Source organism: Berghia stephanieae, chromosome 1, assembly GCF_034508935.2.
Source record: "Berghia stephanieae isolate SIO BIC M18660-M18661 chromosome 1, UCSD_Bste_1.3, whole genome shotgun sequence".
Lineage (NCBI taxonomy): Eukaryota > Metazoa > Mollusca > Gastropoda > Nudibranchia > Aeolidiidae > Berghia > Berghia stephanieae.
Window position 1 is genome coordinate 25,766,111 of NC_088360.1, and position 24,642 is coordinate 25,790,752.

The following is a 24,642-nucleotide window of genomic DNA, read 5'->3' on the forward strand; positions in this document are numbered from 1 at the left end:
GCCAGCAAGAAGAATAAAAAGTACCGATTTGTACCTGTATTTATAACGCATCACTGATAAAGTACTGAAACAGGCACTAAACGCATTCACTCATTAGTTTAATTGAGAGAATTTAGGGATAACTAATCACCTAATTGGCAGTCTAAAAACCAATAACAAAGAGCCGAGTGACGTTATCGTCATTAAGCAGAGTAAATATTTCAATTTTGGACTTCCACCGTCTTCAGATATCGTTCAGATTCCAGTACCATACAAGGGAGATAACTCGTCAAATTACACACACAATACTTCGTTCCACATTAAATTCAAGGTTTGTCTCCCCTGATTTCAAGATTGACGCGTTGTCAAAAAGGCTTTTGATCGGTCTGTTATATATTTTAAAAATATAGCGCAAAATCCTCTAAATGCGCTCAAATCGCTTTATAAGGGTCCCTAGCCAACAGCAACACTTAACATGTAGGACGCGACATGACGCCCGCTAGGCGATATTACAATCTTTTTCGACAGGATAACGCGCTGTTCACTGTCAGGTACTCATTTTACGTCTGAGTACGGTGAGAGAATGTGAGTAAATAGTTTTTTCCAAGGACTCAACTATGCGCCGCTCAGAGCATGTCTCAAACCTAGGATCTATCGATCCCATGGTGAGTGTCATATCACTAGACCACCTAGCCGCACAATTAATAGAGCTATACAACAAGATGTTCAACAAGCGGTTTTTTTTTTCGTGCAAACCGTGTAAGAACATTAAAAATTTAGCTTCAAGTCAAAATAGTTGTGGAGCTAAAGTTGTGTTTGTGCAATAAATTGCCGCTTTCTTTCTTTCTTTCTTTTTTTTTTTTTTAAACTGCCACGATCTGTATTCATCCGCCAAAAGGCAACATTCAATAGAAGGAACAAAATTGACGTCACTCAACACTTTGTTTTGTTTTCAAACAGCCATTTCGATGATTAGCTCTCACTAAAGTCCATCAATCAGAATATATAAAGTTTAAGATTACACATAGTTTTGTGTGTTGGAACGTTATATCCGGCTGGTGGATGTTGTGAGTATTTTACCCAAACGCATAACATCCATAGAGAAAATAATGCTCGATGTGCAGCTTGTATTCTCTATTTATTGTTTTCGTCGAAGTTCCCTTTTTCGGTAAAAAATTAAAGGTGACCCATCGCCTCAAACCGGTATAATAGGGGGTAGCGTGGCTCAGCGGTACGGTCGTTGCTTCGTATCCGAAAGATACCGAGTTCAATCACCCGCCGCTGCGATATATGGCCTTGAGCAAGTCACCTCGCCTTAGCTCAATTTGCGGCGCTGCACTGCGGCTGACGCCTGGGTTATTCCATCTTCCCTTGGAATAGACCCTAGAGACAAATTTCCCCTATGGGATGAATAAAGGGAACTTTATTTATTACTTTTTTTATTTACTTTATAATATCGTGGGAGGCCAGATCCTAAAAAGTGATGCAAAAGTTTATTTGAGCAAAAATATCGTGATATGCGTTTAGCAAAAAAAATCGCAACATCCGTCAGCCGGATAGAATGTAGCAACGCACAAAACTATGAGTAATATTAAACGTTTATAGATAGTATGCGCTTGGCTAATAAGCTCACAAAATTGCCATCCTGAAGTATAACGGACCAACATGCTCGTTTAGAGTCAGGTTAATACAGTTCAGTGAGAATTACTCGTAAAAGCAGATGGAAAAAAGCAATAACAAAGACCTGAGTGACGTCAACATCGAACTATTTATAGCCGGATTGATATAATTTAGTGAGGACTAATCACTAAAATGACTTACTAAAAACAATAACAAAGAACTTAGTGACGTCAATTTCGTTCCTTCTATAAGATAGCTCAGTTGGTAAACACTCGCTTCACAAGCTATGGGACCGAGATAGATCCCAGGTTGAAGTCGAGATTTTATTTCTTCTCCCCTCTCCACCCAGCAGTGATTGGGTAGCCGAATCTGCTAAATCTGGCAGAAGGTTCTTTGCACCGAGTCGCTTCGGGCACTTTCGTTTGTTTTCCCTTTTAATAAAAGATTATTAACCCCCCATTTGCTCACCTGGACACCATGGGTGATTCCTGTTGACATCAGACATTTTGCAATAATATTCCTTCGTGGAATGCCTAGGCGACAAGGTCTATTGGTGCCGTTGCCAAAGGGGGGGGGGGGTAATTTATTTATTTATTTATTCTTAAACATGAAAATGGCTATCTAAAAACAATAACAAAGAGCTGGGTGACGTCAATTTCATTCCATCTATAGGGAGCTTTTTTACATATGGCGAACACAATACGGAGGTCAAGTCTGTGTGTAAAGTTTCATGTTCGCCGTCGCCCGTAAATCGTATTATGTCGTGACAGTTGAGAATGTGAGAATACTCTTCAACAGTCGTAATGTCACTTCCTTCCTAATGACGCATGGTAACTTGGTAACACTGGCTCTAAACTATCGGAACAATGGTGGACGCCCGTATGAAATAATTCTCCGGCGAGCATAAAAGCGTATCCAGAGGGGAAAAACCCCATAAATTTGATCATGTTTTGATTTTTACACATTCTGATTACAAGGCATATGAAAAATTCTAGTCAGCATGAAGAATAAAAAGTAATGATTTTCTTTGTTTAGAACCAAGATGGACGCCGTTGCCGGGCGGCGTGACATCAGACTACTGAATCCAATTGAAATAGTAGCCATATATATATTGAGACTCGAGTCATTCTAATTCAGAGCTGCCAACCTGAAATGTCAAATCATAGTTTCCAAGGGAGAAACATGAAAAGGACACAATAAAGAGCATTAGAAATCAATTATTTTCCATCGACATAATCAAAATATTCTGCAAAGTCCTAAAAAAATACCGTTTCTAAGCAACCAAATTCTCATTTTCAACAAGTTTTATTGAATCAAAAACGCCTATGCATTTCAATAGCTGGAACAAAAAAAAAATAAATTAGTAATTCTACGAATTTTTCGTAGCACTAGGCAAGTCTGCCTTTTGTATTATATAGAGGAGAAAGCATAATATAAATTCTCAAGGAGCAAAACAGTAAACTGTCACATCTCTATTCATTTTCACCCTTTCCTTATCAACCATTATCAGAATTTTCCCCAAAATTTCAAACCTATCGAACACAACAATATTTTTTTTCTTACTCAAACAGAAAAGCAATAAATATATTCTATGCATAACATTGATCAGCAAAATGAACTCAAAAACACAGTTTTACGTTTTTATGGTTATAATAAAATATTTTTCTTTCAATTTGTGATTTGCATTATAAATCTGAATAATAAAAGTGCTGGTAGGATCGTAACGAATGTGACGATTTTCCCATGGTTGGTAAGGAGAGGGTTAATCAGTTCACTGCCTTACTGCGTGGGGCTCAGAGGTACGGTCTTTGCTTCGTACCCAAAAGGTACCGACTTCGATTACCCGCTCGTTGTGTGGCCTTGAGCAAGTCACCTCGCCTTAGCTCACTTTGCAGCGCTGCACTGCGGTTGACGCCTGGGTTATTCCTGTCTTTCCTTGGAATAGACCCTAAAGAAAACAATATCCTCGAGGAGATGAATAAAGGGAAATTACTTTGGAAACTCGACTTGACTTGACTTATGCCTCTTGGCTCCTGGCGAGCATAGGGCCTCAACAGCACTCTTCCATCTTCTTCTGTCCTTGACACAGACCTTTGCCTCACTCCAGGTAAGAGTGGAGACGCTCAAATCTTGGTGAAGGCTTCTCCTCCACGTCTGTTTTGGACGACCCCGTTTCCTCTTGCCCTTTGGGTTCCATTCGAGAGCCTGCTTGGTTATATTGCAGGCCTCTTTCCGCAGGCTATGGCCAACCCATTGGAAAAGCACGTATTTAAACATTTGGCCTTCGAATATCGATCGAATTAAATGATCGGTTTTATATTATGACACCGGGGGTCCCGATAGCTCAGTTGGTAAAGCACTCGCTTCACAAGAAAAGAGACCGAGGTCGTTCCAGGATGTAATCGAGATATTTATCTAACCCCCTGTCCACTCATCAGTGATTGGATACCTGGGTCTGTTAGACTTGGCGGAAAGTATTTTGCAACAAACTAGCGTCCTATTTTAAGGATATCAAGCAATTGCTATTGGGGTTTAACACTATAAAAGTCTGGATAAATTCCTCCATAAGCTCCTTGGGCCTAATGAGTCTGAAGGACTATTTTTTTCTTACTTTTACATCTTTAAATTAAGGCCAGTCATAGCTCAATGTCTTCTTTTAAAAAATAAGTACACCAGAACGTCGTTACACATGTATACAATTTATACTTATTTTTTTAAAAAATGATCTTTTATAAAGCGCGATATCCACGAAACGTGCTCAAAGCGCTTTACAAATACTCCCTGCCTGTTACAGTGATCTTCTGAATAAATAGCTGTGCCGGTTTGCTGAACTTGTCACTGTTTTCAATGTCTAGAATTTCTGATGATATTCTGCTCCATATCCCTGATGATCGGTGAGGGGAAAAAAAGAACTGTTTTTTTATGCGTCTGTGTTATATACTGGAATGTAAATGTTGCTGCTCGAAACTCGAAGAAATAAATAACAATGTGAAGTTGAATGTAAGCTTCAATTTAATTACAAAACAGATCAAATGAACGTTTCGGGTTTCCCCTTTATCAACAAAACAGGATGAATGAAACACCACAGATGAATGAGATCATGTGGTAGTGGCGAAGTTAAGTTTATTCATCTTAACTACGCCACTACCACATGATCTCATTCATCTGTGGTGTTTCATTCATCCTGTTTTGTTGATAAAGGGGAAACACGAAACGTTCATCTGATCTGTTTTTGTAATTAAATTGAAGCTTACATTCAACTTCACATTTTTATTTATACTGGAATGGTATATCTACAGCTGCGATAATTTCTGATGTTTGTGAAATGTCGTTTGGAGAAAACCTTATGGTATCTGTATTGTTGTTTGGCTCGTGATGATCATTTGATGATGAGAACCCATTATAACAACCCTTTCTCAGCCTCTATCTTTTCTGCTTCTTGTTTTTCACCGTGTGGGATATCGGAGCCAATATGTGTCTGTTGTTCAGAAGTGTTGGTGAGAATGTGTTGTGATTGGTCGAATGGCATGGCACCGTATTGTGATTGGCCGGTCTGGGTGATGGTGTATTGTGATTGGCTGCTGGTCTGGGCGATAGCGTTTTATGATTAGTTGATTTGAGTGAGAACGTATGTTGATGATTGGTTGGTTTTGGCAAGGTGGTGACGTCAGGGAAATGGCTGCATCCGTTGGGTTGAGAACCGTGTTGTAGCCAGGACTTGATGAAGTCTTTAGAGGTCATGGGTTGGGGCAGGGACGGTTTGGTGTACGTCTGCTTCTCTCCCTTTCGGACGTCTTGTTGGAACAGCTTGGATCTTTCCATCTGCGGAAAAAATATTTAAAAAAAAATAGAAGTACACTTCAACGAGAAACCCCAGTGATTGAGACACTCGAAATTTCGAAAGACTATTTCATTTTATGATTGTTTTTTTAAAAAAATTATCTAGCCACCGATTTTCCCTCTGCCTTTTATGGATGGAAGTGCTAGATATTTCAATATTTCCTCGCAAGACACGTTCAGTTTTGAAACAAAATGGTTTAATTACTTATCTTGTGCGGCTATGTGGTCTAGTGGTATGACACTCGCTTTCGGATCGGAAGATCCTGGGTTCGAGCCTCGCTCGGCGCATAGTTGAGTCCTTGGAGAAGGCCCTTTACCCACATTCTCTCACCGTCCTCAGGTGTAAAATGAGTACTCGTCCATTAACAGCGTTGTCTCTGTCCCAAAATATTGTAATATCGTCTAACAGGCGTCATGTCCCGTCCTACATGCTAAATGTTGCTGTAAATACAATTATATCTATTTTTAGATCACAAATTCTTCTCCGACTTATCGTCAAAACTGTTTTGTTGTATGTACAGTCAACACATGGAAGAACGTAAGATTCAAAAGTAAAGACGGAAATATTATTTTAAAAAGCTTGCAAAATGCTACGAAATGGAGCTCCATTACTAGTAATTTGACTTTCAATGAATGAGAAGAGGGTTGCCAGTTGCCAGTCTGGCGTTTTTTTAAATGTCAAAATCCACCAAAGTCTTGGCATTTTCAATATATTTTGGCAAGGAAAACTTGGGTTTGATATTTTGGCATATTATTGGCATTTTTCAAACCCTACACAAGAGAAGGTGAAATTATCACAGCTGTTTTATGTCGGAGTGATATATTTTATAGTCCAAAAATACGAAACTTCGGTTTAATATTTATTTTCTATTTGAGGCAATTTCTAAAGGGAACAAGAATTAAAACCTCACATTTCAGGTCTTTTCCACACCAAAAATACATTTGGGCATTTGGCTTACCCCGACTTAACATCGTTTGGAGATGATTGGTCACATATTAGCAGAAAGGTGATACCTAAAAACACTTGATATTTTTTCGAGATCATAATTTGGTGTCTCTCTACCAACTTGTTCGGTAATTCATTCAAAAATACTTGGCACTTTTTATGTTACCTGTATTCTTGTTTCAACAGACTCTTTGTTCTGATCACTCGACCCAGACAGTTTAGACCCAGTAGACCGGGGTGAGAGCCCCGCGTGGAAGTTGCTGGCGTAGAGAAGTTGGTGGTTCCCGCTCTGACGGCGATGTGGGGAGAGGTGTGTGTTGGGGTGGCTTCGATGATGGAACGTACATGGACTTGTCCTGGAGGGGTTTGAAAGTAGTAGAAAAGATACATGGACTTGTCCTGGAGGGGTTTGAAAGTAGTAGAAAAGATCGGTGATGGAACATACATGGACTTGTCCTGGAGGGGTTTGAAAGTAGTAGAAAAGATACCTTTACTTGTGATGCTATGCATTTTGGTAACTAGTCGGCTATGTAGTCTAGTGGCATGACACTCGCTTTCGGATCGGAAGGTCCTGGGTTCGAGCCTCGCTCGGCGCATAGTTGAGTCCTTGGAGAAGGCTCTTTACTCACATTCTCTCACCGTACTCGGGGTGTAAAAAGAGTACCTGGCCGCTAACAGCGTTGTCTCTGTCCGAAAAAATTGTAATATCGCCTAACAGGCGTCATATCCCGTCCTACATGTTAAATGTTGCTGTTGGCCAGGGACCCCTTGTAAAGCGCTTTGAGCACGTTTTTTTAGTCACCTGTTCCAATTGTACCAACACACAAAACTATGTGCAACTTTAAACGTTTATAGTCTGGTTATAGATAGTATGCGCTTGGCTAAGAAGTTCACAACATTGCCATCCGGAAATATAACGGACCAACACACAAAACTATGTGTAATCTTGAACGTTTATAGTCTGATAAACGCAGTTAAGTGAGAATCACTTATAAACACAAGTGGCAAAAAGCAATAACAAAGACCCGAGTGATATCAACTTTATACTATTTATATATTTTATTGAGAACTAATCTCTCAACTGGCGGTCTAAAAACAATAGCAAAGAACTGAGTGATATCCAACTTTTTTATATTCTGTTGAAGTTATGCGTTGAGGTAAAATACTGATATCATTCTCCCACCACCTGAATCGTACATACACAACAAAAATAAATAAAAAAATAAATAAACAAACAAAAAAAACAACTCCAATGTAACCTTAAACGTTAATTCGTTAATTTATCCTTTGCATTAAGGTAAACTACTCACAATATATACCCGCCAGATCGTTCCGACACACAAAATTATGCATAACCTTAACCGTTTGTAGTTTTAATTGATATATATATATATATATATATGTGTGACCTCTCGTCTCAAAACGGTATTAAGTAGGGATGGTTAAGATGCTGAAAACTGAATTTCTATCCAGAAATATCATGCTTAAATTGAGTTTAAATGCTTTATAGAGGAGAAGGAATATCATATTTTACTGTGCTAAATACCAACGTTTCATATTTTTGACCAGTTTGACTATAATTTGACTTTTTAGCATTCGGTCCATCCCGACATAATACCGTTTCGAGACGAGGGGTCACATATAAAGTGACAACTGATCACCCAACTGGTTAGAAAGAGCTGAGTGTCGTCGGTTCACTTCATTGACGTAGGACGAGGGCGTGTATATTGATGTTTTTTTTGTTTGTTTTGGATTAGTGCACCGCCCAGTAAGTTGGACGGGTTTTTTTTGGTTTCTTTTTGTTTTGTTTTGTCTTTGTTTTTGTTTTGTTTTTTGTTTTTGTAGATAGTGCTCAACAACAAAAAATCTCAATGCGCGAATAAATTAATCATTGTAAAGCGCATTGAACGTGATGTTTCACTGGAACTGCTCTATATAGATGTTCATATCTATATATGTATTTACCTTAGTTCGGGTAGTTCAGAAGGGTTGGTGTAGTCGGTGAGATGCTCATTAGCGGCCGCCACCATCTCTATGACGTCTAGATAGGTACTATTGTGGACACTGGGATCCATGTTATCCAACTTATCCATTGCACTACTGGATGGATGGATGGGTGGATGGATGGGTGGATGGATAAATGGATAAACAGATGAATTAATAGTTGATAGTCGCGTATATTTATGGGCATTGATGTAGATGGCAATAAATATGAACTGTCGCCTCAAAAAGTATTGTCAGGGTGGTTCTGATATCAAAAGTAGTTTAACTTAGATATATGTTTTATTGACATGGAGGTCTTGATAGCTTAGTTAGTGGGGAAGATGAAAATAGTTTGTTAAAGTGAGAATAATATAGAATTATTTCATCGACTCTGCTTTGGCTTTATTAATGTTTTTAGCGCGCCACTTCACGCCACTTCACACTACGAGCTTTCGAGTGAGTGTTTTTGCATGGTTTAAAAAATCCGATTTACTCAATCATAGCCATGAAAGAATATCATTATTCCACGCCTAAAATAGGATTTTTAGTTATTTTGTATCCAATGAGTTGTAAAAGGCTGTATTTTCCAATGAATTCAAGTTATCTATAGCAATCATTTTAGATTAATATTTGCATCACCCAAATATATCACTTGTAATTCCCTATTTTTAATTTGTATTCATACAAGCCAAAATATTATTTTCATAAAAGAGCAACGGTCTTAAAAAAACATCTATTTAAGTCAATAAAATGACGGATAAATTATGCAATCGTTGTATAAAACCGTTGTCGTGAACGGATTTCCCAATCTCGTTCACGATGTACAAAATAAGGAAAAAGTTCAGAAAAAGTCTCCACCGAAGTGGGCGTTCTCCATTTATGTAGAGGACATATATGGGTGGTTAAAAATGCTCTAGAGCACATCGGGAATCGTCCCGGTATAGCCTAATTCTTAAAACATACCAAAAGTATGGCGGCTCGGATCTTTGAAAGATACAGCAACGAATGCAAAGTAGACGTCTTGTAAGAATAAGGCTGGGTGTCGAAGAGAAAAGAATGAAGGGTGTCGCGAGCTTTTATATGATAGACACGATGACGTCACGTTTACGCGGGAGACAGTGAACAAACACAACATGAAGATTACTCACAACAGCTTGATCGAGACACTACAGTCATATCATAACAAAACACTTACAACAACAACATAAACCTATCACAATAATCAGTTACATAAAATCTTCCCCACATTCCTCCCCCTCCTAAAATGTTTTCCCTCCTGAAGTTATACCCGATATAGATTAAAAGTGGGAAGATCTCATGTTTGCATAAGTTTGTCTGGTCCCAAAACATTACTTAAAATATCTATATCAGAACATAATACTTATGAAAGTTGGACCAAAATTTATAAAAGATAACTTGTTAGGAGGGATGTAATATTTTAAATTTCATTGGGGATATAAGCAATCAAAATTGTAAGGCAATATCAGTGGTTGCTTGCTGCACTTGTAAATGGCTGGATATATATATCCCTTTTTTTCTTTAAAACAATGCAGCTGAAAATAGAGCTTATTTAGTATTTACATTATTGTTAGCAGGCCAGGGAATCTCTTTAGTAATTAATTGACAAGATGACAACGACCAGGGATAACGCCAAAAATAAACAAGCATAGTTGGAACCATGTCAGTTACTAATTCATGTTAATGTCTATAATACAGGTCCTGTCACAAGGTGGTAACCATCATCATTTTGAAGCTTATGCTTCTGACTCACCTGATTGAGGTAGTAAAATACCTTCTGATGTATATACATAATTCCCTCCCTCGCCTGCTTGAGGTGATCCCCCATGTGTTCATGTTATCAGTTCATAGGGGTACCACTACCATGATTTCCTGGCCCACATGGTCGTCGTGGTACCCTCATGGGTTCTTTCTCACATCTTGGCTTATTCTGGTTCCCTCAGGTTGGGTCGGGTTCTAGAGCCATTATCAGATGGGCCTCTGGGTAGCTCTCTCCCTTCCTCGCCTGTGATTCCGCGGGGTACCATCCCTGGTATCATCAGGTCTCTGGGTTCAGGGGGCTTACACCAGGTATCATCAAGCCTGTGAGTCCGAGGGGTTCCAACCCTGGTATCATCAGGTCTTGGGTTCAGGGCACTTTTTTAGCTTTCATCAAACCTGTGATTGCTTGGGGTATCATCAGGCTCCCTGTGCATGGTGTCTGCTCCTGGTGTCTCTAGTAGTCCCTTGTGCCCTTGAGTCATCATGATGTGAGAGGTTTCTTAGTGGGGAGGTGAAACCTCTACCCTTTGATAGGGAGGTGAAAGTGTCACCTCTACCCCTTCTCCTTCAGCCTTTGGTTCCAGTCTAGTATCATCAGGCATTTTCTTTGGAATTGAACTCCTTCATCACTGTCACTGCCATGTTGACAGTGGTGGCATCGACTCGTTGCTATTCTGATCAGTTGATACAGACCGTGATGTTGCTCCAGACAGTCATACATACTTTGTTGTTTATTTCCATGGTCTGGGGTTTGTCTTTTTGTACATAGCAACAGATATGAGTCCTGACAGAGTTGGAGGCTTCTTGATTGACCTTTCTTCTTAAAGTTTGTGTCTGATTTTTACACATAACACTGCACCAAAGACGAAATCTGCAATGATGCTGGCAGGACTGATCAGGATTGCATTCAGCTATAAATCATTATTATTATTATTATTATTATTATTATTATTATTATTATTATTATTATTATTATTATTATTATTATTATTATTATTATTATTATTATTATTATTATTATTATTATCATTATTATTATTATTATTATTTTTTCTGTCTTCGAAGTGCACTTTGTTGCCTCTTCTAATTCCATAGTCGAATTTCATCTTTTCAACTCTGTCTTCAATGGTTTCCTAGCAGTCTTGTGAGCTTGCTTTAAACATAATTTTTAACATGTCGCCAATAATTACCCCTCTTCCTTTATGGGTTTAGGCATAAGCTCACATCCTTTGTTGTAAAATCTATCTATCATTGACTGCACCGCAGATGACAGAAGCAATTAGTGATACATATTCTTCCTAGGTATGTAGCTTCATAATGTCACCTTTTTTTTCTCTCGCTCTTCTTGACCATTTTTCATTAGTCAGAGAGCGGTGGTTCAGGTCTTGTGCCTTTAAGGAGGCTACTCATGCCATGTCTAGTTTATTCCTTGATTTGAAATTATTATCAAGGAAATAATTGACCTGAATAAGAATTCTTAACTGCTGCTCATGTCATTACTTTCACTGTGGTGGTGATTGAAGTGATCTGATTTGTGAGAGTTTATTTTGCATCTTTGTTGAGGGCCATAGAATGCCATTCTCAACTTATGTCGTGGGTATCCCAAATGGATTAGAGTTGTTAGGTTCTGGCCCCTCATATTTACTTTTATATTTTAACCACAGTGAGCAGCCTTAAGTAACAGATTGACATCACTTGAGGGTGGCAAGAAGATATATATGACTTGTGATCTCACTCTATTTGCTATTTCATGCTTCTTGGTGTCATGTACTGGATATGCTTACACACAAATTCAAAATCTCTTGAAGAGGCAATTTCAGCAGGTTTATTCTCCATCACTTCATTCGTCTAAAGTGGTCAACTTGAAGTAAGAAGAGATTCTGGCTTATTGTATAATATTATTGTGCAGCGTCTACCAGTCTTATCTGTTGGGCATGGAGCTGAGATGTTTTAAGATTGAAAGACGATCGTCAAAATATTTTCCAAGGACAAGGGTATCATCGAGGAAGGCTAGTAACCTTTTCTGGTTTAACCCTCTCAGCACTTGAGGATTATTCTAGAATATGTCCTAGGATTAATGAACAGTTCAAGGGGAGTTTATTAAACTCAAGCGTCCTTGGTATGTACGGAAAGCTGCTTTGTGCTAGAAATCTTCATGAACTGGGGATCTACCAATAAGCCAAATTGGAATCCAGCTTTGAATACCAGATGTTACCTTATTATGCATCGATGCATTCCTGCATGAAGGATATGGGGAAAACATTCTTCTTAGTAAAATTGTTAAATGCCCTGAATTTGATGCACAAACAGATCTGTCTTCCGTACCAATAGTGCCGTTGCAGCAGCCCAGCTCCAGGTTGAGGGTTGTATTACCCCTGCTTTAAGCATCTTGTCTAACATTTCATCTTTTTCTTTGGTAAAGTAAACAGGGGTGCGTCGCAAGCCTAGTTTAATTGGCTTTGCATCTCCTGTATCAATGTGGTGTTGTATTGCTTGGAAGTCACCAAGGTCAAATTCACTAGCTGCAAATATGTCTTGATATTCCCACAGCAATTGTTCAACTTTACCTAGTCTCTCATCTCCCAGAATGGACGTAACGCTCTGCCAGTTGGATCGGCTGGCAGGAAGTGCTTGATATGGAGCATTCCCCCTCCGTTTTTGTCGTGGGGTTGCTGAGTTCGTCCACTTCTGTTAAATTCAGCCAATCATCTTCGTCATCCTCAAATATATCGCTTGCTTCCAGGGGAAGCAACTGTCCTATTTCCGTCCCTTTTTTGAGAAAGCATTCATCACCTGTGTTGATCAAGCCCACTGTAACAACTGGTTTGGTTACGTTCAGGGTATGGCCCACAGAAATTGGCAGATTTCTATATGGTTCCAGGTACATAAATGGTGAATTGGGCAGATAGTCTAACTCAATATTAGTGATTACTTCTGATTGGGTTGGTATGATCAATTTGTGGGGAATGGCAATCTTGATAGCTGTTCGGTCTCCATCATCCACTGGTAAACCTGTTTGTGCCATGTCACACTTGGGACTTACATTTTCAGTTGAATTTGTTGCAAGAGGAATAATTTGATCTTGACAAAATAATTGTTGTTTTTCCACATCAATCTTTGCCCTTAATTTCCTCAGCAGGTCTATTCCTAATAGCATTGGGTCGAAAATGGGAGCAACATAGATATGAGTTAGCAGATGAATCGCTCCCAAAATCAAGTGTAGTGGCCCCACTAATTTTGCAGAGAAGCTTTGATCTTTACCTGCTGCAAACATCTTCATGGACTTCGTACAAGTGGGGGTGGGTAGGATTTTGTTATGGGTGTTTTCAGAGATGATGGTAACATCTGCTGCGGTATCCACCACTGCTTGTACAGGGACGTTTTCAATTGTACATCGTACTTTAAGGGCAGATTCTGACTGTAACCTTGCAATACAGATACATTCTTCATCAAAATAAGGTTTTACAATCTGTTCTGGATCTTGGCTAGACCGATATACGTTGTGTCTTCCGTTGTTGGTCTGCTGGGCAAGGTCTTCCTCAGTTTCTTCATGTTTCATAAAATTAGTACAGTCAGAAGAATAGGGGCACAAATTGCTCATAGTCTTATATCTGTGTTGTGCCTCAAAAACTGGGTCCTCTTTAATTGCCCTTGCTTGAACTGGGATCAATTCCGGGCTCAAACTGATCCCTGCCCGTTTGGCGCATTGTCTTCCTTTGGGCGACCTTTCATGGAGCAGTCTCTAGCATAGTGGTCTTGACCTCCACATGAAAAACAGACACTTGATGATGGGGAATTGGAGCGGGATCTTGGCTGCGCACGTCGAGCGCCTCTTTGCATAACTTCCAAGACTTGACTTTGGAGTGTAATGAGAGTGTCTAATTTACTTTGGGTTTGCTCATGCATTGATAACATCTTTCTGAACATTGCCTCAACACTCATCTCAGTCCTCTGCTGTGCACCAGCTGTCTTAATGCTCGTGTTGCGAGTCACTGCTCTAATGTGGCTATAGTCTTCCAATTCTTCAGATTCTGACCAGATTCTTCATCATACACATTCACCGCTTGGATAGAGGGCTCTCTGAACCGCACGGTGTTGCCAGTACTTGGTCTATCCTTTCGTGCACGCCAACCAACCTTGCTGAGAGTTTTTAAAAAGCTTATATGTTCTCAGGGCTTGGTCCATTGCATCTCGTATGTCTGTAAAGACTATCGACTGATGGATCCGTGAGAGATAATCCCCTGCTTTTCCTTCCAGGGCTAGGCCCAGGAAAAATAGTTGGTCACGGATATGTTGAATATTATGATAATTCAGAAAGTTCTGAAAATTATATTCAAACGTATCCCATCTTTTTGTCCCATTGAAAGAGATAGATTTAGGCAGCTGTACCTTGGACGGGGGTGGCATAAGTGGGCCTCCACTGCTCATATCTCCATAATGATCCGTGGAATTGCGATCCGCAGGTGGGGCCTCGTAGGAATGCATGTAACTAGTCTCATCCCTCCATCCTCGTCTTTCCCTGTGCATGCCTGCCTCAATTAGAGCATCCTCCTGTTCTAAGGTTCTTCTCATAGATGGTGTTCTTCGTGGTAGCCGACGGGTTTGCCTTACTTTGTCTCTCGCATATCCACAATCCTCTCTTTGTGGGCCCATTGATGTGAGACCCTGGTTTGAGAAATCTTGAGAGGGTGGGTCCAATGTGTGAGTTATAGGTTCAGGACATTCAGAGTAAGGCACATTGTCCATGTCATTTTGACAAAATTAGCTTCATGAACGAAAGTAACCCGCTCCCGGTCGGATGCCAAAAAGGATGTTGGGTAATGGTTTTTGGTAGGCTGATCGTGCCACGCATTACGAATGGTGCGTTTCGCATTGGTAAAAAATGTCGGGATCGCAACATTGCGAGCACCTTCTTGAGGATTGCTAGTCGCGTCATGTTCAGGATACAAACCTGCCGCTTTAGTTGGGGTCTGCTGCGCAGACAGTCCCCTTCGTCTGTCTTCAGCACCAGACACATTATCATTCGAATCCATTTTGTTTGGGGAACTGTCGCGAGAGGTACCAGGGGCATGTTCGCCTGGTTTCTCAAAAAAGGCGCGATTCGGGATCCGAAAAATCTAAAGGTTCTAACATGTCACCATTACTGATCTTGTCTATCACATCCTCCTTAGTGAGTAAACCGTTACGTGCTCGAATGTCAAGCAGGGTTTTAGCCAAAGGCTTGCTTATACGAGATGACATTAATCATAATCTGTGCATCCATTTTGGATTAAACTGAAATATGATAATTATTTATTTCAGTTAAAATGACCAGACCAGTTGATGCAAATCAATTAAAGCAATGATAAAGTCTGTAAACTTGGAATACTCTCAGATCCCTTCTCACTTGTATACAACACCTACACCACAGCTGATAGATTTCAACTATTTTCACTGTTTAATCACTGGGTTAGAGTTAGAGGTGGTTCTTATCCTATTTAGACACTTACCAGGTGTCTAAGGCAAGTGGATATGTTTACAGAGTCTGGATGTAAAGAGTTCAGAGAAACATCCAATATATAAATATATAGGGGGTTTAGGAGCGTGTAAAGCTGGAAAATAGTTTTTGTGTTTGGTGAGTAGAAACACTTTTACATGGCTGCCTAAGCTTTGACTTTGATCATCTAAATAAAGACAGATGATACTGACTGATGCAGTTACCTTTTGTGTAGAAAAGCACAGTGAGATTGTTTAAGCAACAATCTTGGCGCCAATTATTTGTATATTGTTCACTGAAATAGTATTGTTGATGTCAAATATTGGAAGGTATTTAAGTAGACATGCAAATAATTTAGCTCACATGCAGGTTGAATTCCAATCTTAGTTGAGACATCAGTGTGGGAGTGAAAACCATGACCCCAATAATGGTACACCAGGCTATTCTTTGAAGTGAATTGATTAAGCCCTCATGCACTTTCAAGTAAAATTATTGAATTGTACTCACCAATTTTGCTCCATTTTGTAGAATATAAATCACAATTGCACAATATTATTGGCAAAAATAAACGAAAGTTGAGCTCGAAGACTCGAAGAAAAAATTGAGCTGAGCTGAGATCGTAATTTCGCCAGTTCAAAAATAATTGCCGACCCCTATAAACGGCTTTCCTCTCTGGTTAAGCAATGATAAAATACAACTAAACCAGGGGAACTCAATTCAAGGAGCTATACTTACAACACAATCAGATGAAACAAGTTCTTAGATTCATAATTCTGATTTGTTTACAAGAACTCTTTACCTTGAAGAAGTCAATTCCCATGCACTGAGTGCTACCATACACTTTAAAAATGGCAGGGTTCGGAATTAAGTCGCAGCGCCAATTGTCGTGAACGGATTTCCCAATCTCGTTCACGATGTGCAAAATAAGGAAAAAGTTCACCGAAGTGGGCGTTCTCCAAATATGTAGAGGACATATATGGGCGGTTAAAATGCTCTAGAGCACATCGGGAATCGTCCCAGTTTAGCCTAATTCTTAAAACATACCAAATGTATGGCGGCTCGGATCTTTGAAAGATACAGCAACGAATGCAAAGTAGACGTCTAGTAAGAATAAGGCTGGGTGTCGAAGAGAAAAGAATGAAGGGTGTCGCGAGCTTTTATATGATAGACACGATGACGTCACGTTTACGCGGGAGACAGTGAACAAACACAACATGAAGATTACTCACAACAGCTTGATCGAGACACTACAGTCATATCATAACAAAACACTGACAACAACAACAACAACATAAACATATCACAATAATCAGTTACATAAAATCTTCCCCACACCGTTATTCGACGTGTTCAAGACATTATTCAACGATTATGATTTTTACTCAGAAATGAATAGGTCTTCCCAAGATTAGGGTTGGGATAAAAAAACAAAAACATTCACATTTCTTATCATTTTAACTTAGAATCAACTTGTAGAGATCTGGTTCACCTCGACATAACACCATTTTGCAGTGTTCAGTCATATATAATATGTATAGGTATATGTTGATAATATCTACCCTGCTATTCCCATCCAAAATTAATCAACAATCAACTATTTGTGTTAAAACAAAATATATCTTTAACGTTTGGACAGAGAGGCACTCAAATCAAGTTTTATATCGCAGGTTGTGTGGATATCATAAACTTCTTGCGCTCTTGTCTTTTTAAAAATATTATAATTTCGAATTGTTTACTTTCGCTGCACAATCATGCAAGCACAGGATGGAGGAACAAATGACGAAGATATTCAAAGTGATAAATTAGTGAGCAGACACTGGTGTAAGATAAGTATATGAAAAAGGTGTTTTGAAGCAGGGCCAGACAAACCAGAAATAAAAACAAGAAAAAAAGATTCCCCCAAAAACCAGCCTGCCCCAAGAATATTAGAATTGAGTTGCGTTTATTTTATTTTTCGAAGAGAAATAACATACATTTTTAAGGATCAAAATATAGCCTACATTACTACTGATCATTTTGATTTCACTTTCCTCCATCTTGTACACAGCGACATTATACCTTTTGAAGCGATGGGGTCACAATTCTGAGGCCCCGTGTATGAATCTGATCATAGCCATCGTCAACTCATAGCCTGACAATGACCAAAAAATGACGTCAAAATACAAGTCTTTTGCCACAAAAGAAAACAAATCGTGAATTATATTCAATAGGTCAACCAATGGAATCGCGTGTTTCCTTGAGCACTACTAACGACAACTCAGTAGACGGTGCAAGAACCTAAAATAATGACGTCAAACTATGGGTCCAAGTGGGTTCCAGTGTCAGGCTACAAGTGCATGATGGCTACGATCTGTTAGACCGCGTTTTCTTGAAAATGATTTAATGTGAAAAATAGAGTCCTCAGGAGTCATAGTTTCTTTCCTGTTTTTGTCAAGTTTGGATAATTACAGAAAAAAGAATTGTCTCAATAAACTGAGCACAGCTGATACTCTATTGTTGTCCGTACAAAATGATTAATGTTTGATTATCTCAGCTGCATTATAATGTAAGTTATCAGGCTCGAGCATGGAGTCACAAAATTTATATTAGGAATAAAAATATGGAACTTAGTGGATGTTAAACATGGAATTAAATGCCTTTATTAATCGCATGGAAGAATTTTTCTTTCTTTGGGGTCGTCTCTATTTTAAGGAAAATATTGAAATACCAAAGTCGTCAGCTGGTTGGGGGGGGGGGGGGGGGGGGGGGGGGGGGGGGGGGGGGGGGGGGGGGGGGGGGTCACTGTCCTGATTACCTTCAATCAAATCGTTGCTGAATAGAACATCAACCACTGAGTGACAGCAAAGGAAAACACCACAGCAAATCCTTGCTACTCCATAATAATATCAGCGAATCAAGTCAATAATTTAAGAGTAAAACAGAACAAAATTGAAGCTACCGATCTGTTGATGGTATATGTTTAAGTAAAATACACGCCAGTTCACAAAACTATATGTAACTTTTAACGGTTATAATCGAGAGAACATTGGTTGGAAGCTAATCATCACAACACCTGGCAGTCACAAAGAATTGAGTGACGTCAACTTCATTCATTCTATATTATCTCAAAGAAGATTCACAGTTCCAATCGAATTCCTTTCCTGATCCTCACCTGCTGTCTGTCAACAGCCGAAATGCTTGTGAATAGACGACTAAAGATACATAATATCATATCATATCATAATTAAAGGCTACCCCTGTCTGATTCTATCCCCCCCCCCCCCCACCCCTCCTCCCCGCCTGCGTCCCCCGCAACACTAGTAGACCGTTATGACAGTGCTGTCTCACTCCAATAAAACACTTTTGTCATTTTGGAAAGAAACTTTCACTTCCCAAATCGTTCCTTTAAAATTTCCACAACTAGTCAAATATACTAAAACATTGTTAAATCAAAGACGTCAAAGAAAATCTGGTTTAATTTTTTTTATATACTAGTTATTAGTTACTTTATTCGTTCGAAAAAGGGAAGGTAAAATTTCTGGCCAAAAATATTAATTTCTTTAAAATCTAAAATGGGTTTTGTCAGAGTTGGTCAGGGTATTTAAAGGAATCGACACATCATGAAAGAGAACAGTCAACCGTAAATACATTATCTACACTAATTTATCATTCATCGACACATGGATAGAACTTTTCTCACTTATTAGGCCAGATTAAACTCTCTTTGCCGCTAACACCCCCTACCCCTTCAACTTTTTGCGGTCGCCAGACGTGCCAATTAAACATTCTTTATGTAAAATCTCAATAATATTTTTATTGCCATTTTGAAAGAAAAAGAATCGTTTGACATTTGGATATATTTTGGATATTTTTCTTCCAATAGATTATATGCTATTATTTAATTGGTCACAGTTTGATTAATATTGTCTACATGGTAACAGATGGTGACTTTTTAAAAATCTAACTATAAAAGCAAAACGAAAATATTTAAAAATAGTAGATTTTGGGGTAAACAATATCTTGGGGCATTTTGAGAAAAAAAAAAGATATAATTACACTAACCGGCATCCTGTTAGCTCCTCCTCTCCCCCCCCCCCCCCCCCCCCCCCCCCCCCGCCACACACACATCAACACAGACAAGCACATTCACACATACACACGTAAAGCTTACGGCATTAGTTATTTTATGTGATTTATTTGCCAATTTTCACAAAATTTATCTGGCCACTCTGCTTGTCGCTGTTAAGTGATCATTAGGATAAAAGACTACAACGATAATATAACATTGATAACAGCCACATTAAAACACACACACACACACACATTTAAACAAAACACACATAATTACATTCTCTCTCTCTCTCTCTCTCTCTCTCTCTCTCTCTCTCTCTCTCACATTCAAACAAAACACGCATATTTACATTCTCTCTCTCTCTCTCACACACACACACACTCACACACACACACACACACACATATCGAAATCGATTCTATCTGTCTTCTTATCGCTAATCACCAAAACATTATCGTGTCCAATCAATGCGTGTTGCTTTACTCGGTGTCTTTTCAAGTCCGTTTGTTGGTGTGTTCAGACGCTCTTCACCAATTCAAGTTACCTTTTAAAGTAAATAATGATAGTAGTAACTGTGTTAAGAGTTGCTGTCTTGTTCAGTTAAGGGTTGTTGACTTGCTTGGTTAACCCTCTCCTTACCAGCCATTTTCAAGATTTCCCCCAAAACTTCACACCCAACAAACACGAAAATAGATTTTTTTATCACTCAGACATAATAGCAGTAAAATTCTTGTGATACATAATTTATTTAGTAAAACATGCTCTACAGCACACTGTTCATTTTCTTTACATTTTATGATGTACAAAAGAAATTAGAATAAGAAAAATGTTGGTTGTATCGTAACGAATGTGACGATTTTCCTATAGGGAATGAGATTAGCGGAAGAGTAGCGTCCCTTGATTGGACGTCACCCATAGTCTGTGACGTCACCGGCGGAAAAGTTATTAGAGAGAGAACGTCATGTTGGTTGTGCGCATGCGTCTCTCGTCCTCGCTTCCGTGAACTCATACAGCGTATCGATATCAGTGCTGATGTAATTTATAACACATTTTCTTTAAAAAGTGAGCTTTCAAAAATAAAAAAACTTGAACTTTTATATAGCGCAATTTCCACCAAACGTGCTCAAAGCACTTTACAAGGGGTCCTTGACTGACAGCAAAAGGTAACATATAGAACTATACATGTTGCCTGTTAGGCGATATTATATTATTTTTTTTCCGACAGAGACAACAATATTAACGGCCAAGTACTCATTTTACACCTGAGTCCGGTGAGCGAATGTGAGTGAAGAGTCTTTTCCAAGGACTCAACTATGCGAGGCTCGAACCCAGGACGCTCCAATCCGAAAGCGAATGTCATACCGCTATAGAAATGCTCTAGTTAGGAAGCACCAGATGAAAACAAAATAATAATATCCCAGTGTCAGGTAGCCAAACCCGGGATCCAGTGGGAGCGATCAATACTCAGATTTTAGTCCAAACGAGATACCGATCACATTATTTGTTTCTGCCCAACCACAGGATATTTCTGAATATAATGCAAACATGCTGCTTTCTTTATGAAAGTTTTAAACACACCCACGAGTTAAACTAAAACATAATAACCTTTTGTGATGTTGGATGTTTCTAAAACTGTGAACAGATGTTATTATGTAAACCTTATAATGAGCACATTGTGCAATGTGACCAATGTTTGGAATATATGGAATAATACCGATGGTCTCCAAACTCATTTATGGGCCTAGTTTAACATTGTTGTATGGCACGATATTTTGCGTCATTTCTTGGGGGGGGGGGGGGATTTCCATTACAACAATGAGCCCAAAAGGGATTGGGTTATCAGACCTGCATATATCTGCACGTCGTCCGCATTGATACACCAGAGATTTCCAGCAATCTTCCCTTTTTAACATGCCGAGATTAAAATGTTAATTATGTCGAGACAAGAAACTTACGCGCTCCTTCCGTAAGTGAGTTTTCAATGTCAAGTCGGTAAATATACTATGCATTTGAGAATGCATAGCGTTGAAATAAAATACTCACCATTTCTACCCGCGAAATTAATCGTATCAAGACAAAGGTATGAGTAACCTTGAACTGTTATAGTCTTCTCGAGGGAATTTAGAAGCAAAGATATACACCTTGTACTACCAGATCGCTTGCGAGAATTGGCGGGGTTACTTTACGTCACTAAAAAATTACCGTGACGAGCACGCGAGCTTGTTCTTCGGTCGGCCGCCATAACTTGGGGCAAAGTGAGGTGTATGTGTGTGTTTGTTACGGTGTGTTTCGCCTTATTTGAAAGTAATAATAGTAAGAGTATATAGTTGAGGTTAAAAAAAAAAGACAAAACAAGACGTGCTATTATTATTATTATTATTATTATTATTATTATTATTATTATTATTATTATTATTATTATTATTATTATTATTATTATTATTATTATTATTATTATTATATTATTATTGTTGTTGTTGTTGTTGTTGTTGCTGTTGTTGTCGTCACTGTCATCCCCCCCCCCCATTATTATTGATAGTGGTAGTAGTAGTAGTAGTAGTAGTAGTAGTAGTAGTAGTAGTAGTAGTAGTAGTAGTAGTAGTAGTAGTAGTAGTAGTAGTAGTAGCAGCAGCAGCAGTAGTAGTAGCAGTAGTAGTAGTAGTAGTAGTAGTAGTAGTAGTAGTAGTAGTAGTAGTAGTAGTAGTAGCAGCAGCAGTAGTAGTAGTACTATGCGGCTATGTGGTTTAGTGGTATGACACTCGCTTTCGGATCGGAAGGTCCTGGGCTCGAGCCTCGCTCGACGCATATTGAGTCCTTGGAAAAGACTCTTTTCTCTCACCGTACTCAGGTGTAAAATGAGTACCTGGCCGTTAACAGCGTTGTCTTTGTCCGAAAAATTGTAATATCGCCTAACAGGCGTCATGTCTCGTCCTACATGTTAAATGTTGCTGTTGACCAGGGACCCTTTGTAAAGCGCTTTGAGCACGTTAAGTGGATATTGCGCTATATAAAAGCTCAATTTTTTAGTAGTAGTAGTATTAGTAGTAGTAGTAGTAGTAGTAGTAAGTAGTAGTAGTAGTAGTAGTAGTAGTATAGTAGTAGTAGTAGTAGTAGCGTCGTCGTCGTCGTCATACTACTAGACTACATAGCCGCGCATTTAAAAGCCCCACTCTGACACTAGGATAGGATCTTATTTATTATTTAAAAGAAATATGGTGGGATTATAATAATAATAATAATAATAAAATAATAATAATAATAATATATAATAATAATAATAATAAAAATAATAATAATAATAATAATAATAATAATAATAATAATAATAATAATAATAATTAATAATAATAATAATAATAATAATAATAAAATAAAAACAAAAAAAACAACAACAACAACAACAATAATAATAATAATAATAATAATAATAATAATAATAATAATAATAATAATAATAATAATAATAATAATAATAATAATAATAATTAATAATAATAATAATAATAATAATATAATAATAATAATAATAATAATAATAATAATAATAATAATATATAAATAATATTAATTGTGATGACTATGATGTTGATGACGTATGATGATGAGTAGTAGTAGTAGTAGTAGTAGTAGTAGTAGTAGTATAGTAGTAGTATTAGTGTAGTAGTAATAGTAGTGTAGTGTAGTAGTAGTAGTAGTAGTATAGTAGTAGTAGTAGTAGTAGTAGTATGTAGTAGTATTTATTATTATTATTATTATTATATATATTATTATTATTATTATTATTATTATTATTATTATTATTATTTATTATAATTATCAATATTATTATTATTATATCATCATCATCATCATCATCTCATCATCCATCATCATCATCATCATCAATCATCATCATCATCATCATCATCTTCATCATCATCGCCACTAATTTTCAAAAAGCAAATTACACAAACATTCATTCATACATTATCATGAGGCTAATAAAGTAATTAATTTGACTAATCTATGAAAAGTAATTTTGCTGTCTTTAGGGCTCTAATATGGCATTTGTATACACAACAGGAATGCACCATATTGATGAATGAATTAAACACAATGAAAGACAAATGAATATTTAATTTACCGAGATGTAAATTGCAATAGTTAGGTGTATAATATTATAAACATTTTGTGATTTGGAATGTTAACCATTGTCTCCTTAAAACTGTTTTGATAACAAATGAATGAAAACCCAACACGCCACTCCCCATTTCCGGTATAGGTTGCCTCAAGTATGAATGGCGTCGTATCGCGTGCTAAACGTACATCGCAAGCGATCTGGTAGTACAGATGTTTATCTATGTTTAGAAGTAATCTCCCAATACGCCTCAACAGTCGTAATGTCACTTCCTTCGTATTGACGCATGGTAACTTAGTAACTGGCTCTAAACTATCGGAACAATGGCGGACGCCCTTATGAAATATTTCTCCGACGAGCATAAAAGCGTACCAGAGGGGGAAAAACATAAATTTGATAATGTTTTGACTTTTACACATTCTGATCACAAGACATATGAAAAGTTCTAGCCAGCATAAAGAATAAAAAGTACCGATTTTCTTTGTTTAGAACCACGATGGCCGCCCGTTGCTGGGCGACGTGGCATCAGACTATTGAATCCAATTGAAGTTAGAAGCTGTGAAAACCTGAGCCAATTATAAGTTGTATTACAAACAAAAAATCATTATGAGAGGATGTTTACCGACTTGACAAGGCCTGGTCTTGCTAGGTGTTGTCTGCTATTATAACTTTTTTTTTCTTTGCCACTCCCGAAGTTTCATGCCTCTATATTTCAGTATCTGATACAAGTCCCAAACGCCCTAATACTAAAACCATTTTAGGGGATGTTCTGTTCCGTCAAAAGACAGAACGAGATTTGTAGTAATTCTAGTTTTTCATAATTCTATGACGTCCTGTCGATGGCAGAAGCC

The 24,642-nt window shown here is 38.2% G+C and overlaps 1 protein-coding gene across 2 annotated transcripts in view; it reads right to left on the bottom strand.

Annotated features, from left to right (window-relative positions):
- Window positions 1-2,885: 2,885 nt before the first annotated feature.
- The window catches only part of LOC144971001 (uncharacterized), a 40,312-nt gene continuing 18,555 nt past the window's right edge, over window positions 2,886-24,642 (bottom strand). For both annotated transcript variants that reach the window (XM_078911282.1, XM_078911291.1), the window contains exons 3-5: window positions 8,351-8,485; window positions 6,552-6,741; window positions 2,886-5,421 (exon numbers count right to left, since the gene is read on the bottom strand). In XM_078911282.1, coding sequence (XP_078767408.1) covers window positions 5,023-5,421; window positions 6,552-6,741; window positions 8,351-8,485 — 724 coding nt within the window. In that variant the 3' untranslated portion in view covers window positions 2,886-5,022. The remainder of the gene's footprint in view (window positions 5,422-6,551; window positions 6,742-8,350; window positions 8,486-24,642) is intronic.